The 14,497-nt window shown below is 39.1% G+C and overlaps 1 protein-coding gene across 1 annotated transcript in view; it reads right to left on the reverse strand.

Annotated features, from left to right (window-relative positions):
- The window catches only part of LOC132816792 (protein transport protein Sec24B-like), a 129,937-nt gene that overhangs the window by 75,636 nt on the left and 39,804 nt on the right, over positions 1 to 14,497 (reverse strand). Inside the window, exon 4 of the mRNA XM_060826746.1 lies at positions 2,510 to 2,605. Coding sequence (XP_060682729.1) covers positions 2,510 to 2,605 — 96 coding nt within the window. The remainder of the gene's footprint in view (positions 1 to 2,509; positions 2,606 to 14,497) is intronic.

The following is a 14,497-nucleotide window of genomic DNA, read 5'->3' on the forward strand; positions in this document are numbered from 1 at the left end:
AACTCCAGTTATGTATAACGTACCACAGCAACAAGGCATAAGGGTAGAAATAGTGCAAACACCCTCTATTTTTAACAATTAGTGAACACCATCATTTCTTTTACTGCACATTCAGTAAGTATCATGTCTGACTTAACAGTCTGACTTAACAGTCAGTCCTCTCCTCACTGTTGTCACAGTTGACAACGTTACTGCAAGATCTGAAATAGATTGCAAAATAAAAGGTGAAGGGGTTTACTAGTATGGAACTGGAAACTCAAAAATGATGCTATAAATCATTTAAAGTTAAATGTTTTGGAAATACTCCAAGTCATGGCCACCAATAGAGCTCATTTGTCAAACTATATGCAACGTTGCAGTATCTGAATTTAGTTACATCAGTGTGAATGTGACAAGTACAGTAAACTAGGCATTGACTTGCAAAAGAAAATATTAGTTTATAAGTGCACATTGGGCATGAATCAAAAGGTTTAGGATTTAATTTTTTAAATCATTACCCTAGCTCATGCCATTTATACACTTCACCACCCCAGGACAGAGTCTGTCTTATGTCTCATTATTTTTAATGTACAGCAAACATTTTACCAACCAGCACCGATTGGACCAGAAGAAATGCCCTAGTTGATCAAATATTTCAGATGATCAAAAAGTTCACATAATCAATGTAAAACACACACTAAGTAATAGGTACATAATGCAGGAGGTAGACACAAAACTGTCATACTTTATCTACAGCATATATCATTAACATAATAATGCAACTTTGCCTTAAATAAAAAACTCACCAGCACAGAACTTGCTCACCTGCACCCTCAACTGATTACCTGGACATCACGGAGATCATGATCAAACAGTAAACTTGCATTATTTCAGGTTCATAAGGTGCTGGTTAAAACAAAGTTTGCTGTACTAATGCGTAGCTGACAGTCTTGGTCTCCATTTTCTTTATTAGCTAGTCTCTGTTCGTCCTAAACTGTGCTCGAGTAGCTAATATTAAACATTGCAGGGATCTCCTAACCCTCTCTCAGTTTCCTGTTACTTCATGCCATGTGGGTTCAGGACCCACTTCAGGAAGTGAACAAACGATTCAAAATTGAAATCAGTATAGTGCTGAAGGAGTGTCAGTATTGCCATCCGTTGGGTGAGGCATTAAGTTGCTTGTTCAGGTGGACATTAAAAATGGCAAGGCCTTATCTAAAGAAGAAAAAGTTCTTTTGTTATTCAGGTTAATATTTCATCCATCCACCAGCAAAGAAAAATTAGCTTTTCAATCAACTTTCTGTCTATGCAGAAAATGGACCATCATATGTCGCTCATGTGGTAATAATGATGATTCTTTAAACTTGTTCACTATACATATAACACTTTGGAATATTCTGAATGACCTAGAGAAATACTCGGTTGTCTGTTCTGATATAATGCATTGCTTCATTTCCCCTGTGATCCTGTGTTATAAGAAAACCGTGTAAAAGCAGTACCATTTAAATCAATGGGATCAGAATCGCATTATTGCCAATACAGGTAAGGAAAGTTCATGTTTCACAAATACTAGTCCAAATTCTTAATCGCATTATAGCCAATTCATGTTAAAGAAATGCACGTTATGGCAGATCTGACTGGGTGAGATATATTATATATACATAAGGTTCTTTCTAGGAAAAAATTACTTTCAATACAAATTACTTTTGACTTCATACCATGTCTTATCACAGAATCATGGTCAGGTGAATTGGCCATGCTAAATTGCCCGTAGTGTTAGGTAAGGGGTAAATGTAGGGGTATGGGTGGGTTGCGCTTCGGCGGGTCGGTGTGGACTTGTTGGGCCGAAGGGCCTGTTTCCACACTGTAAGTAATCTAATCTAATCTAATCTAAAATCCCTACATTGCAGTAAGCAGGCCATTCAGCCCACTGGACCCACACAGAGCCTCCGAATGGCATCCTACCCAGACCCACACTCCCTACCCTAACCCTAAAACGCATTTCCCCATGGCTAATCTACCTAGCCTGCACATCCCTCGACACTATGGGGAATTTAGTATGGTCAATTCAACTAACCTATACATCTTTGGACTGTGGGAAGAAACTGGAGCAACCCAGAGGAAACCCATGCAGACATGGGGAAACTCCACACGGTCACCCAAGACTGAAATCAAACCCAGGTCCCTGGTGCTGTGAGGCAGCTACCCACAGAGGCACAAAATTTTGGACTAGAAAATAAATATCAGCATTTTACAGAGAAGTACATCAGTTTACACTATACACAACTTGGACGTTGGCAACTTGATTTAGGACCTGATAATTCCCATTTATTTCTGAGCTCGTGCACTTTGTACCTTCATAAACTGTACTTGGTCACCACCATTTATTCAATGTAGAAGGTTTTGTTTCCACAAGTCGTGAAGTATGTGGCCTTTGTGGTTATGAAAATTTGTAAATATTAGTCAATGATTTATAGCAATGATTCAGCACATGCAACATTTAGACCATCTGTTAAAACATAAAGCACACCTGCTTCATCATCATCATCCTCATCATCTGAAGTTGATGACAAGGGACTCGGTGCTGAATTAACTTGATTATTAGCAACATATCCACAGTGCATGCCTGTAAGGTGGAAAGCACAAAACAAGAAAACAAAATTAAGTCGAGCAAAGAATAAGAATCACTCACTGCAAATCATTCAATAAAAGTGCAAGACAGATGAGAAAGTTAATAGGATACAAACCACATTACTGAATAACCAACTCTCTCAATGCAACAAGTAAAAATGCATTCAATACAACAACAACAAAAATTCACCAATGAGTTGGCATGGATAATGTAGGGCATTGAAAAAGTATCGGATGGGGTTCATAATTACTGTCCAATCAACTGCACACAAACAAAAACATTTATGGACAAAATGCATGGTGACCCAGAGTGATCTTCACTCGGTATTGGCAACCAATATGTACCGTAGAGTAGGCTTAATTTTCCACAGGTACAGTCATATGGACATAGGCTACTCACTGTATTTTTAAGAATTGACAATTTTAGAATAGGAGTCTTATTTCTGATGGTGACAAATACTAAGCAATCTGACAGCAAGTCACAGTTCTTCTCGAGTGACAAATGCTCCAAATTCATGCATTCATCATTTAATCCAAATAAATGTTTCTAACCTTATTATGGTTAGTTTCGTTATGCAGTCTCACTGACACAAACATTTGAGCTGATACATCTATTTATGGTCATAAAACATAAATTACGTCTCACTCCATGTGGTGGTATACAGTAATGACATACCAATTCAGCTAGTGCTGCTTGGAGAGTGGGACACTTTTGGTACACCATGCTAATTGATTCAGGATGTGCTTATATCCCAAGATGCCCTGGTCTCATAACCTACACTGTCAAGATCTAAATCCTTTTCTTGAAGCTATTCCGAGATAGCCTTCAGATTCTGCATACCACAAGGAAATCCTTGACCTAGTTACATTGAACTCGCTACACTCAACAGAAAGCTCAAGGACCATGTATAACAATAATGTCCAATAATATGCAATAAAGCATAGGAGTAGATTAGAATATCAAGTTCCTACATCCAGGGCACGTAGTATGAAAAGATGACCTGAGTACATAGGCTAAGATTATTCTTACTCTGATATTATAGCCTGACACTACTGTAATAACATCAACTCATTTTCCATTTCACACAGTCTATAGCTTGTGACACTGATCATAACCAACTGATGCAACAAGTACAACACTATCTGAAGTGCTTACTGAACATAAAAATATAGCTCTAAAAAAATCATGTATTTAATCTTAACTCTCTCTCTCTCTCCCCACAGATGCGGTCAGACCTGCTGATATGGAAAAAAAAACTAAGTGCTTTTTGATCTTCTCAGATTTCCAACATTCATGGTATTTTTGCTCCTATAATATAATTTATTGTTTGGATTGTTTCTCTTTATACGAAGTGTTTCAAAACTTTGCCATGGTTTTACTATTCCTGAAGGCCGTGCCTCAGATGGTAACAGGCAATGATGTAATTTCCAAATTTGCTTAACAAACAATACAGAATATTCATCTGGGTCTCAGTGAAGATTACTGACCTAGCCTCTGCTAAAGAGCCTTCATCTCAATCTATAAAAATAATGGAAAATTTCACAAGAGTAAATGGTAATTGTAGCTACGGTTCACACATCTCCCAGCTTAGAATTCAGATTACAGTGATATTCAGCATGTATGCTACATAACAAAAACAGGCATTTCTCCAAATGACACCATAAATTGTTCACAATTGCTTTTCATTGGGGCAGAGACATTGGCCTTCCACATTCATGGTGAAAATAGATTCCATTCCTGTCACCGTATGAGACATGTAATTCATATCCTCCAAATGATCGATGACAGCTGATACAAAGCCACAAACTTGGATCGAGATACATTTACCTCAAACTATATGAATTTCACAATTTGAAACACCTATATGTAATGATCAGTAGGAGTCAAAGAATATGATCATGTTAACTCCAGGTTAACTTCATGGAGTGCTATTCCATTCAGACTAACTTCCAAACTCAGAATCACAGAATTGATAAGATGAAGGAGGCCCATTTGCACAAATGGAGCTTGCTAAAGTACAAGAGAAACTCAAGTAAAACAGAATGGAGCATATTTTCTGAAACAGTTACCAAAGATGTAATTTCAGTATTGTTCACCTTTTCATCTGATCCAGGTCTTTTTTAGAACTAGCATCAACTAATGCCTGTCTATTTGCACTGATTTCAATGGCTCATCACTAACTCAGCACCCTGACAGTGCCCAAGACTGTGGCAACAAAACAACTGATACAACTGGATTTTTCATAGTGTATTTTATTATGTGCTTCTTTCCCAGTATGCACTGCCAAATTTAAATGGCAGGAGTTAAACAATCCCAAAAGAATGGAATAGTTGTCAATGCACAGCTGCCAAATTGGATCAACGCAGAAGTTCGTACGGTATCAATGCCTATTACCATTCAATCTAGGGATCACTACCTGAGTAGAATGTCAGCCAAACTGACCCACAAAGATGTTGAATGTGATCAACAATGATGCACAACCAGTCAGCTTTTTGACAATGTTAATGGTGACATATTTTGTGTTGTCAAACAGCTGTCCCATCCCATCAAGTATCTTTTGGCATAAATTGAGACTATCAATCATGTCTTTCAGCAACTATAAAGGACAGTGAAGATGACCGTATTTGAGCACAAAATATTTTTATTCAACACTATCACACAAACATTTAAAACTCCAATGAAACCAAGGTCAGGACGACTATTATTACATGAATAAAAACTGGAAATGGATGTAAGGCTCAAACTGCTTTGTAAGCAATACATTATATCCACTTCAGATAATGCTGACCTTACTGCTGCTAAACTACCCTCAACTCAATCCATAAAAGGTAAAAACAACAAAGAGGACAATTCCACAAAAGCAATTATTTGTCCAAAAGTAAAGTACAGTTCATTTGGAAGACTAAAGATATACCGTTTCAACAATTTTCCTAATGATAAGGTCACATTTTTGCTAATTTGAAATTTTAACTATTTTGACTTTTATACATTATAAAATTAAGTTCTGATAAGTTATGAATTGAAAAATATACAAAGACAAGTTGTCACAGCAGCCAGTTTAATTCTGCAGCCCGCTGAGTACAGAGGGGTGACATACAGGTGAGGTTCTTAACTGTACTCAGGAAGGAAAACAGCACATACAGCATTTCATTAAAATTTTATTTCCGGATTTCTGTTTAATTGGTGGTGAAAGGGTACAATCGTAAATACAGTGTTTAAGGGATCACTCCCAAGTATGCTTTTTAAAAGGAGCTTAGAGCTGGCAACCAAAACGAAGGAAATGCCATAATGGAGAGAACCAGAGCCAAGATTACGACACTTCATTTCAGTGATACCTACTTGGATGTGTTGAAGGCTGTGATACTTCCCTACTTACAGGAGAAAGAAGCCTACAGTGGAGAGCAAAAAAAGTATAAAGGTCGTAGCTGCAGCAGCAAAATGGTAAGATGCTACTCAATTCAATGCTTTAATGACCTAACCTGGTTAGGAATGGTTACGGCATTGGCACATGAATGCATATTCTGCTATGCACATGATCCCACTTGCTCATTCTACCTTGATAAGTCTATCATTCATGGGTTACCACTGACCAGAAAACAAATTGAAGCAGCCATATGAACAGCGTGGCTAGAAGAGCTGAAGAGAAGCTCGAAATTCTGCAGAGTATGATCTATTTCCCGTCTCCCCAGTGCTACCCTTTACAATTCAGGAGTGTAATGCAACAATCTCTAGTTGCCGGAGTGGGTACAGTTCCAACAACACGGAAGGAGCTCAATACCACCCAGGACAAACTTGATTGATATCCCCATATACCATCTTCAATATTCACTCTCTTCACCACAGTGGCAGCAGGGTCTACCATGTACAAAGATGGACTACAATAACTCACCAATAACACCTTCCAAACCTGCACACACTGTTACCTAGAAGGACAAAAGCAATAGATAAATTCGAACACTACCAGTATCTGTAGGTTCCATTCCAAGACGTACGTCATCCTGACTTGGAACAAATCACCATTTCGTCACTGTTAGTAGGTCAAAAAATGGGAACCCTCTTTCTAAAAGTACTGTAGGTGACCCAACATTCAATGGACAATTCAAGAAGGAAGTTCCCAACCACCAACTCCAGGGCAGTGAGGATGTGTAATAAATGCTGGCTAAATCAGTGATGCCCACATTCCATGAATAAAATAAACTTCCAACAGAGACTCCTCACACTCATTCAGGTGCATCCACTTTTCTCTTTCTGTGAATGCATTCACTTGTCTATTCATTTAACTACTTATCTAGGTCTTCAGCTCTCCCTTAGTTACCCTCCCCCAACGTATCCCACCCATTGGATGAGCATATCATAACACAATGTGGTATCTGAGCACAAAACATCATCATTTTACCAGTGATCCCCACTGGTTAGGATAAAGTGATCCAGCAATCCTTCTTCCAGTGACAGTCTAAATGACTATTTAGTAGTCTGTGGTGTAGGAAGGACCACAAACATGTATTGGGATAAAAGATTCTTTTTCAGAATGGCAGCTAGTGACAAGTGGTGTCTCGCAGGGTTTGGTGTAGGGGTTGCAGCTGTTCACTTTATATATTAATGATCTGGATGAAGGGACCGGGGGCTTTCTGGTGAAGTTCATCGATGAGACGAAGTTAGGCGGACAGACAGGTAGTTTTGAGGTGGTGGGGAGGCTGCAGAAAGACTTAGACAGTTTGGGAGAGTGGTCCAAGAAATGGTTGATGAAATTCAATGTAAACAAATGCGGGGTCTTGCACTTTGAAAAAAAGTAAATCTGATGGTGATAAGCCACATTAGAATGGGTTGAACAGATAATTTAGCAAATCTGTATAAAAGGCAGTTGCTTTTAAAAGAATTGTGATCACCTGTACACAATGCTCAGCTTCCAGTATGACTGTGCACATCTGGTTAAATAATGAAACCTGGAAGAGGCTACAAGCCGATTATAAGACCCATCAGCACACACTGTAGTTCATCACTGGATACGGCCACCTCAGAACCCCGTATCTAAAGAACATTCCATGCAAGAACTCAACAACTGCATCTGCAGTGGCAGTACATAACTATTTTACTTAAATCCATGAGAAACAGCTGATAGTCATAAAGTAAGACTGTCTATCAAACAGTTTGGTTCCCATTTATTCTCATGGCTTGGTGGGGCAAGTGGTTCTCTTGCTCAGACCAATGGAAAGCTCAGGTCTCACGGAAAAGTGTCTCTCTGGAGATTGCTAATCAACACAATAGCACCTGACCCCTGCCTCTGCACTTGGTTATGTCCAAGTGACCCTGGTGTAATTTGTCTAGGATGTCACCTCCTCTGAGTGAAGGATCAGCCTATCAAATGCCAGCAAATCATCAAGAACTGTGAACTCCTATCAATGCTCAAAATAAAGTCATTACACCTAACCTCCAACACAACATTAGTGAACAGCATCACATTCCCAGTCCTCATTGTTTTTGTCAGACTTGATTGAGCTCACTTTGGGTTGCTGGCTACCATGCCACTGTGGTTTGAGTATATGATTTCGGTTTTCACCAATAAATCCCTTATCAGACTGTCAGTTACTCCACGAAGAACCTCTGCTATCACTTGCAGCTTTCCCCGCATATATTTGGTCTCATAGGCATACTTTGAAAGGCAAACATAAACTTCTATTTGTGGAAGTATCCTTGCTAGTTCTCTCTCATCTACCAGGGAGACCAGTGGTTTATAGCCCATCTCTACAAGTACTTTCAAGCCAAGGATGCAATCTGAAAACCTCTCACATGCCCACAAGGCAAAGACGGCACCCTCCTCTATAGTTACCCAACATGACTCTGGGTTTGACAATGCCCTGAAGGCTGAATACACCAGTTTCTATCCCCAGCTGGAAATTCCAGAATGAGTGCTGCTTTCTAGTGTGATGAAAGTAAATAACATAGTCTGCTTCCATGCTGTACATCCCTAAGACTCTATGCTCATAATTTGGAAACTATAATGTTTTATAATTGAGACAGATGGGCTTTGGCTTCAAGCTTGTGAAAGTAATTCCTTTCTTAAAGAAAACTGTCAGAACAAAATTTGGAGAAGTGACTTGAATACACCATTTCCAAGAAAGCAAGTGACTTACCAAGAACCTAGCCAGATATCTACAGTGTTACTGGATAAAATGTTTACTCTGCTGAGTTCATGACATACAGATTAAAAGAAAGAGTAGAAGCTACAGCTAGCTTAGTTTGAGTTCACATCAGAGAAATGAAGTTTCGGTTTTATACGAACAAAAGAATAAAGGTTGTTCATTTCAGGCGAATTTAAGCCTAGCAAAAAGGACAGATTAGTTCATGCAATCTCCACACTTGGAGTTGCATAGCAGTTTCCAAGCTGTCGGAACTGAAAAATGGTCTTAAAATGGTATCAGGAAAACTGAAAAGCATCAGTTCAGTAACAAATGAAAAAGAGTTAAGAAAGAAATGACAGCTTTTTGGCATTAAATATGGGAAAAGGATATTTGTAGGAAAAAGGGATGGATCTTGTGGTTGTGATTTATATCTGCTCTTTTATGTATAATAAACACATTTTTGGCAGCTTTGCATGAATATGTGCAATGACTAATCACCACAGTACCCATTGGTATCCAATTACAAAAATAAAACTTTTGATAGATAAAGCCATATTTCTTTCGAGCATCTGACTTGTCCAGTAGTACCTTCAACTGGGATCATAACAGGGCCTAAGCTGAAGCATGCAAAGCTTTACATATTTGGAAGGGAATAGACAGTAATGGGCAAGGACATCTGTGCTCAGCAGCATGCCCTTGATCTTTTGGAAAGCACACACCTGATGCAAGCCCCAGCACCACCCTTTGTTTTTGAGTAGCTGTCTCAAAAGGTTCTGTCAGCATTCCCAAATAGGCAAAAGTTTTGCCAACTGGTTCACTATTCCTTGAAAGTGATTAAGGAGTGGGAACTCTATAAAAGACTACTACTTCTTTGGGGCCAGTGTTATCTCATCTTTGTCAAAATGTGTCTGAGAAAGCAAAGAGTCTTCTGTGAGAAATCGCATTACTTGTCAAGAGTAAGCCCTGCAGCCTGTGGTTAATTTCACATTCCTGAACTTTCTGGTCATATTTTTCAATTGTCTTCCCATGTATCAATAAGTCATTCATATCACATATAATCCCTTCCATTGAAGAATCACATCCCAATGGAGCGAGAAATGTAGTAAGCAGTCTTTTTGGACATCTAATGTTAGCTCCAGAACAGACGACTGGCATCAAGTTTGTAAAACTCCTACTTTAGGCAATTTGGTTAAACCCACATTGGCCATAGACATGGAATGGGATTTTCTCAGCCACTGTTTTGTTGAATTTTGTTAAATGGATACATAGTTTGATGGACCCATTGGATTTGATACAGTAACCATGCATGAATACCTCTCAGTTAGTTTAGTCACCCAAGAAATGCCCATTTTGGTCAGTTTTCTCAAGTCCATAAGACATAGGAGTGGAAGGAAGGCCATTTGGCCCATCGAGTCCACTCCGCCATTCAATCATGGCTGATGGGCATTTCAACTCCAATTACCAGCGTTCTCCCCGTAGCCCTTAATTCCTCGAGACAACAAGAATCTATCAATCTCTGCCTTGAAGACATTTAGCGTCCCTGCCTCCACGGCAATGAATTCCACAGGCCCACCACTCTCTGGCTGAAGAAATGTCTCCGCATTTCTGTTCTGAATTGACCCCCTCTAATTCTAAGGCTGTGTCCACGGGTCCTAGTCTCCTCGCCTAATGGAAACAATTTCCTAGCGTCCATCCTTTCCAAGCCATGCATTATCTTTTACGTCTCTATTAAGTCTCCCCTTAATCTTCTAAACTCCAATGAATACAATCCGAGGATCCTCAGACATTCCTCATATGTTAGACCTACCATTCCAGGGATCATCCATGTGAATCTCTGCTGGACACATTCCAGTGCCAGTATGTCCTTCCTGAGGTGTGGGGACCAAAACTGGACACAATATTCCAAATGGGGCCTAACCAGAGCTTTATAAAGTCTCAGTAGCACAACGGTGCTTTTATATTCCAACCCTCTTGAGATAAGTGACAACATTGCATTCGCTTTCTTAATCACGGACTCAACCTGCATGTTTACCTTCAGAGAATCCTCGACTAGCACTCTTAGATCCTTTTGTACTTTGGCTTTACGAATTTTCTCACCGTTTAGAAAGTAGTCTATGCTTTTATTCTTTTTGCCAAAGTGCAAGACCTCGCATTTGCTCACGTTGAATTCCATCAGCCGTTTCCTGGACCACTCTCCCAAACTGTCTAGATCCTTCTGTAGCCTCCCCACTTCCTCAGTACTACCTGCCTGTCCACCTAACTTCGTATCATCTGCAAACTTCGCTAGAATGCCCCCAGTCCCTTCATCCAGATCATTAATATACAATGCGAACAGCTGTGGCCCCAACACTGAACCCTGCGGGACACCGCTTGTCACTGGCTGCCATTCCGAAAAAGAATCTTTTATCCCAACTCTCTGCCTTCTGTTAGACAGCCAATCCTCAATCCATCCCAGTAGCTCACCTTGAACACCATGGGCCTCACCTTGCTCAGCAGCCTCCTGTGTGGCACCTTATCGAAGGCCTTTTGAAAGTCTAGATAGACCACATCCACTGGGTTTCCCTAGTCTAACCTACCTGTCACCTCTTCAAAGAATTCCAACAGGTTTGTCAGGCATGACCTCCCCTTACTAAATCCATGTTGACTTGTTCTAATCAGACTCTGCTCTTCTAAGAATTTAGAAACCTCATCCTTAATGATGGATTCTAGAATTTTACCAACAACCGAGGTTAGGCTAATTGGCCTATAATTTTCCATCTTTTGTCTTGATCCTTTCTTGAAGAAGGGTGTTACAACAGTGATCTTCCAATCATCCGGGACTTTCCCCGACTCCAGTGACTCTTGAAAGATCTCAACCAATGCCTCCGCTATTTCCTCAGCCACTTCTCTCAGAACTCTAGGATGTATCCCATCGGGGCCAGGAGATTTATCAATTTTAAGACTTTTTAACTTTTCTAGCGCTCTCTCTTTTGTAATGGCAACCATACTCAACTCAGCCTCCTGACTCCCTTTAAAAGTCGTTCCTGAACTTCACTCATTAACAGGGATAGAATCTTCCTGTATGCTCAGAGACAATAGGTTAGCACTCGCCTTTAACGTGATGTTGCATTCAGTATTGAGTTTGTTTAATGCCTCACCTATCTCCTCCAAATGAGGTACTTCTTTTAACGTGGACAACTCTTCTAAAGGAAATGGATGATTTACCTCGTAGAGTCCTTTACACATATCCACTAGTCCAGGAACTATTCAATTTCTGCATATTATGTTTTTTTTAAAAGAGGGAACACATTTGGTCATGGTTGGACGCTGCTTTTACCTTTGAGACATTTTTGTTCCACAACACTTACAATAATTCTTAGCACCTGATATTCTGTGCATTGTGCGTGTTGGCTTGTCGGTGTCTGTTTCATGCTTGTGCCTTATGAAGTTAATAGGTTGGTTGCTCGAGTAAGATTGTTCCCTTCTCAGGATTTCTCTAATTCTTCCTGGTCTCTGCTTCTAATGCAATTTGAACAACTCTTCAGAGTTAAGTCTTCTTGAATAGATCTAACAAAGCCTGAACAAAAATTCCAGCAATAATTTAACATCTGATTAATTCGGATTGCAACTTCATATTCACAATTTCCACCAATCCAAAGAAGTCATGAATGACTTCAACTACAGGTTCCCCTCAGAGTTGAACTACTTTGTTAAATCACATCCATTCAAAAATTCTATTTGTTCCTAAGTAATCATCAGCTGCAGGAAGTACTGAATACTATATTAACTTGTTCTGTTTCTGATTCGCCACAATTTTGTATATCAGTAGCTGTTTTCTCCATATAAATCAAAACTTTTATTCTGTTAGAGCCAACTACAGTTTTGAATCTGCTAAAGTATATTTCATTTCTATTTCTTCGCATTGATCAATCTTTTGACTTTAAAGCATCTTAAATCTGTTTAACTTCAATATTGTTTTAAATCTGATCTTGCATTCAGAAAGGGTATTATTTTAAATTATAGTAAATTTATAGTGTGAGTGTGTGTGTGAGAGAGAGTATGTGAGAGTGTGTGTGAGTGCGAGTGCGAGTGAGTGTGAGCGTGAGTGTTATAGTTTGCTAGTGTCTTCACAGCTTTTTCTTTATTTACGTGACTTCCTTTGAATTATATTAATCTTTCTAATAAAACTTTAAGCTCTATTTACACAATGTTCTGTAGAGGTTTACTGCAGCTAATTTTAAGTCTTATTTTTGGTAAAATTCATTTTTGAAATTAAAAGATCATTAAATTGTCTATACCAGTAATCTTCTAAAAAAGCTAATCAAACTTTAGACATTTCAAAACTTGTAAACTCTCTTAAATATCTCAGAAAAACTTCCAGTATTATCTTCCTGATCGAGAGAATCAGGAATGGAACAGTCCCTTTATTTTCCTTTTGCTTGGAAAGTTTCATAATTATTTTAAAACAAATTTGCAGCCTTTCATCTCTTGTTGAGATGATCGGTGTTTTTGTTCCTCTGTACAAATGGCGTACTGAAGCTCAGCCTATATTAATATATACTTTTTATATCTTTTTAAACTTTTATTGTCGGTATCTTAATCTGCTGTAGTGAGCTATTTGCTTTCAAAATTTCTGATTTCGATATATATTCAAGTTACGGCTCTGTTTTAACTTTTGCACCTGAACCTTACAGTGCCCACTCATGACTGCAGCAAAGCTCATTTTACCAGTAAATAATCATGTTTTATTTTTCCAGCCATTCAACCTGGGTGTTCTGCTGTTCAGGTACGTTTTCTACGCTTTTCCCTTTGGGATTTAACATACTGCTGGAATCTCTGATGTCTGTTTGCTGTACCACCAAACCCCAAGTTAGATCTGCTCATACTGGCTTTACTGAACCTTCCTAGGTTTCCTTGCCTTCTCACTTCAATGTATTGCAAATAAGCTGCTTTTATGAGCTTGTGCTGACTGATATCTGTTTAAATTGTTTTCAATCTGCCTAGCAACCAAACTTAAGCCATCAAAGCTCTTAATATGATATCCCACTTGGCTGCAAATACACAAAAAAACCCATCTTTTTATTTAGATTCTAGTCAGTTATTTTCACTGTTTGCCGCTCCAAAATAGAATGTAATGGCACCATGTCACAATATACCACCACTGGTGGCTCGTAGTTCGGGTTGACCTGCCACTTATCCTCCTTCCTCTTCCAACCCAAAGGACTAATCAACAGTCTATGGTGGAGAATGGGCCATGAACAGGTCTCAGCAAAAGAGATACTTGTATTAGATAACAAGTTGCAGCTTATTATATCATAGAAACTAGGTTACATTCCGCTCTTGGACCTATTTGCTGTTTTTAACAAGAGGGAGAGAAGTCAAGAATCTCTAATCAGGAAGCTGTGGCAGACTCCAATTGATTCTCCATCCAGAGGCCAAGACATCAGACTATAGAGCTCAGCAGAACTTTAATGTTAACACTGCCAGAACCATTACCTTATACAAAGTACATACCATTATACTTACCCAAGTTTCTGAGCTCCATCCTTGAAAAGGGAGTAAATCAAAGTCATCCAGATGTTATAGCAGACTCGGTCACATTCACATGATTTCAGTAGCAAGTTATTGTAATATATTTATCCCTTGTCAGGTCTCATTCTCATCTCCCCAATGCCCTTCAGATATGAAGTAGACATGATGCTTGCTGAAGATAATTACTCAGAGGAGTCTCAGTTTCAGGACTCTCACAAATCATGCACTAGCTCAGATAGTCACACTTTGGGCAAAT

This window comes from Hemiscyllium ocellatum, chromosome 1 (genome assembly GCF_020745735.1).
Source record: "Hemiscyllium ocellatum isolate sHemOce1 chromosome 1, sHemOce1.pat.X.cur, whole genome shotgun sequence".
Lineage (NCBI taxonomy): Eukaryota > Metazoa > Chordata > Chondrichthyes > Orectolobiformes > Hemiscylliidae > Hemiscyllium > Hemiscyllium ocellatum.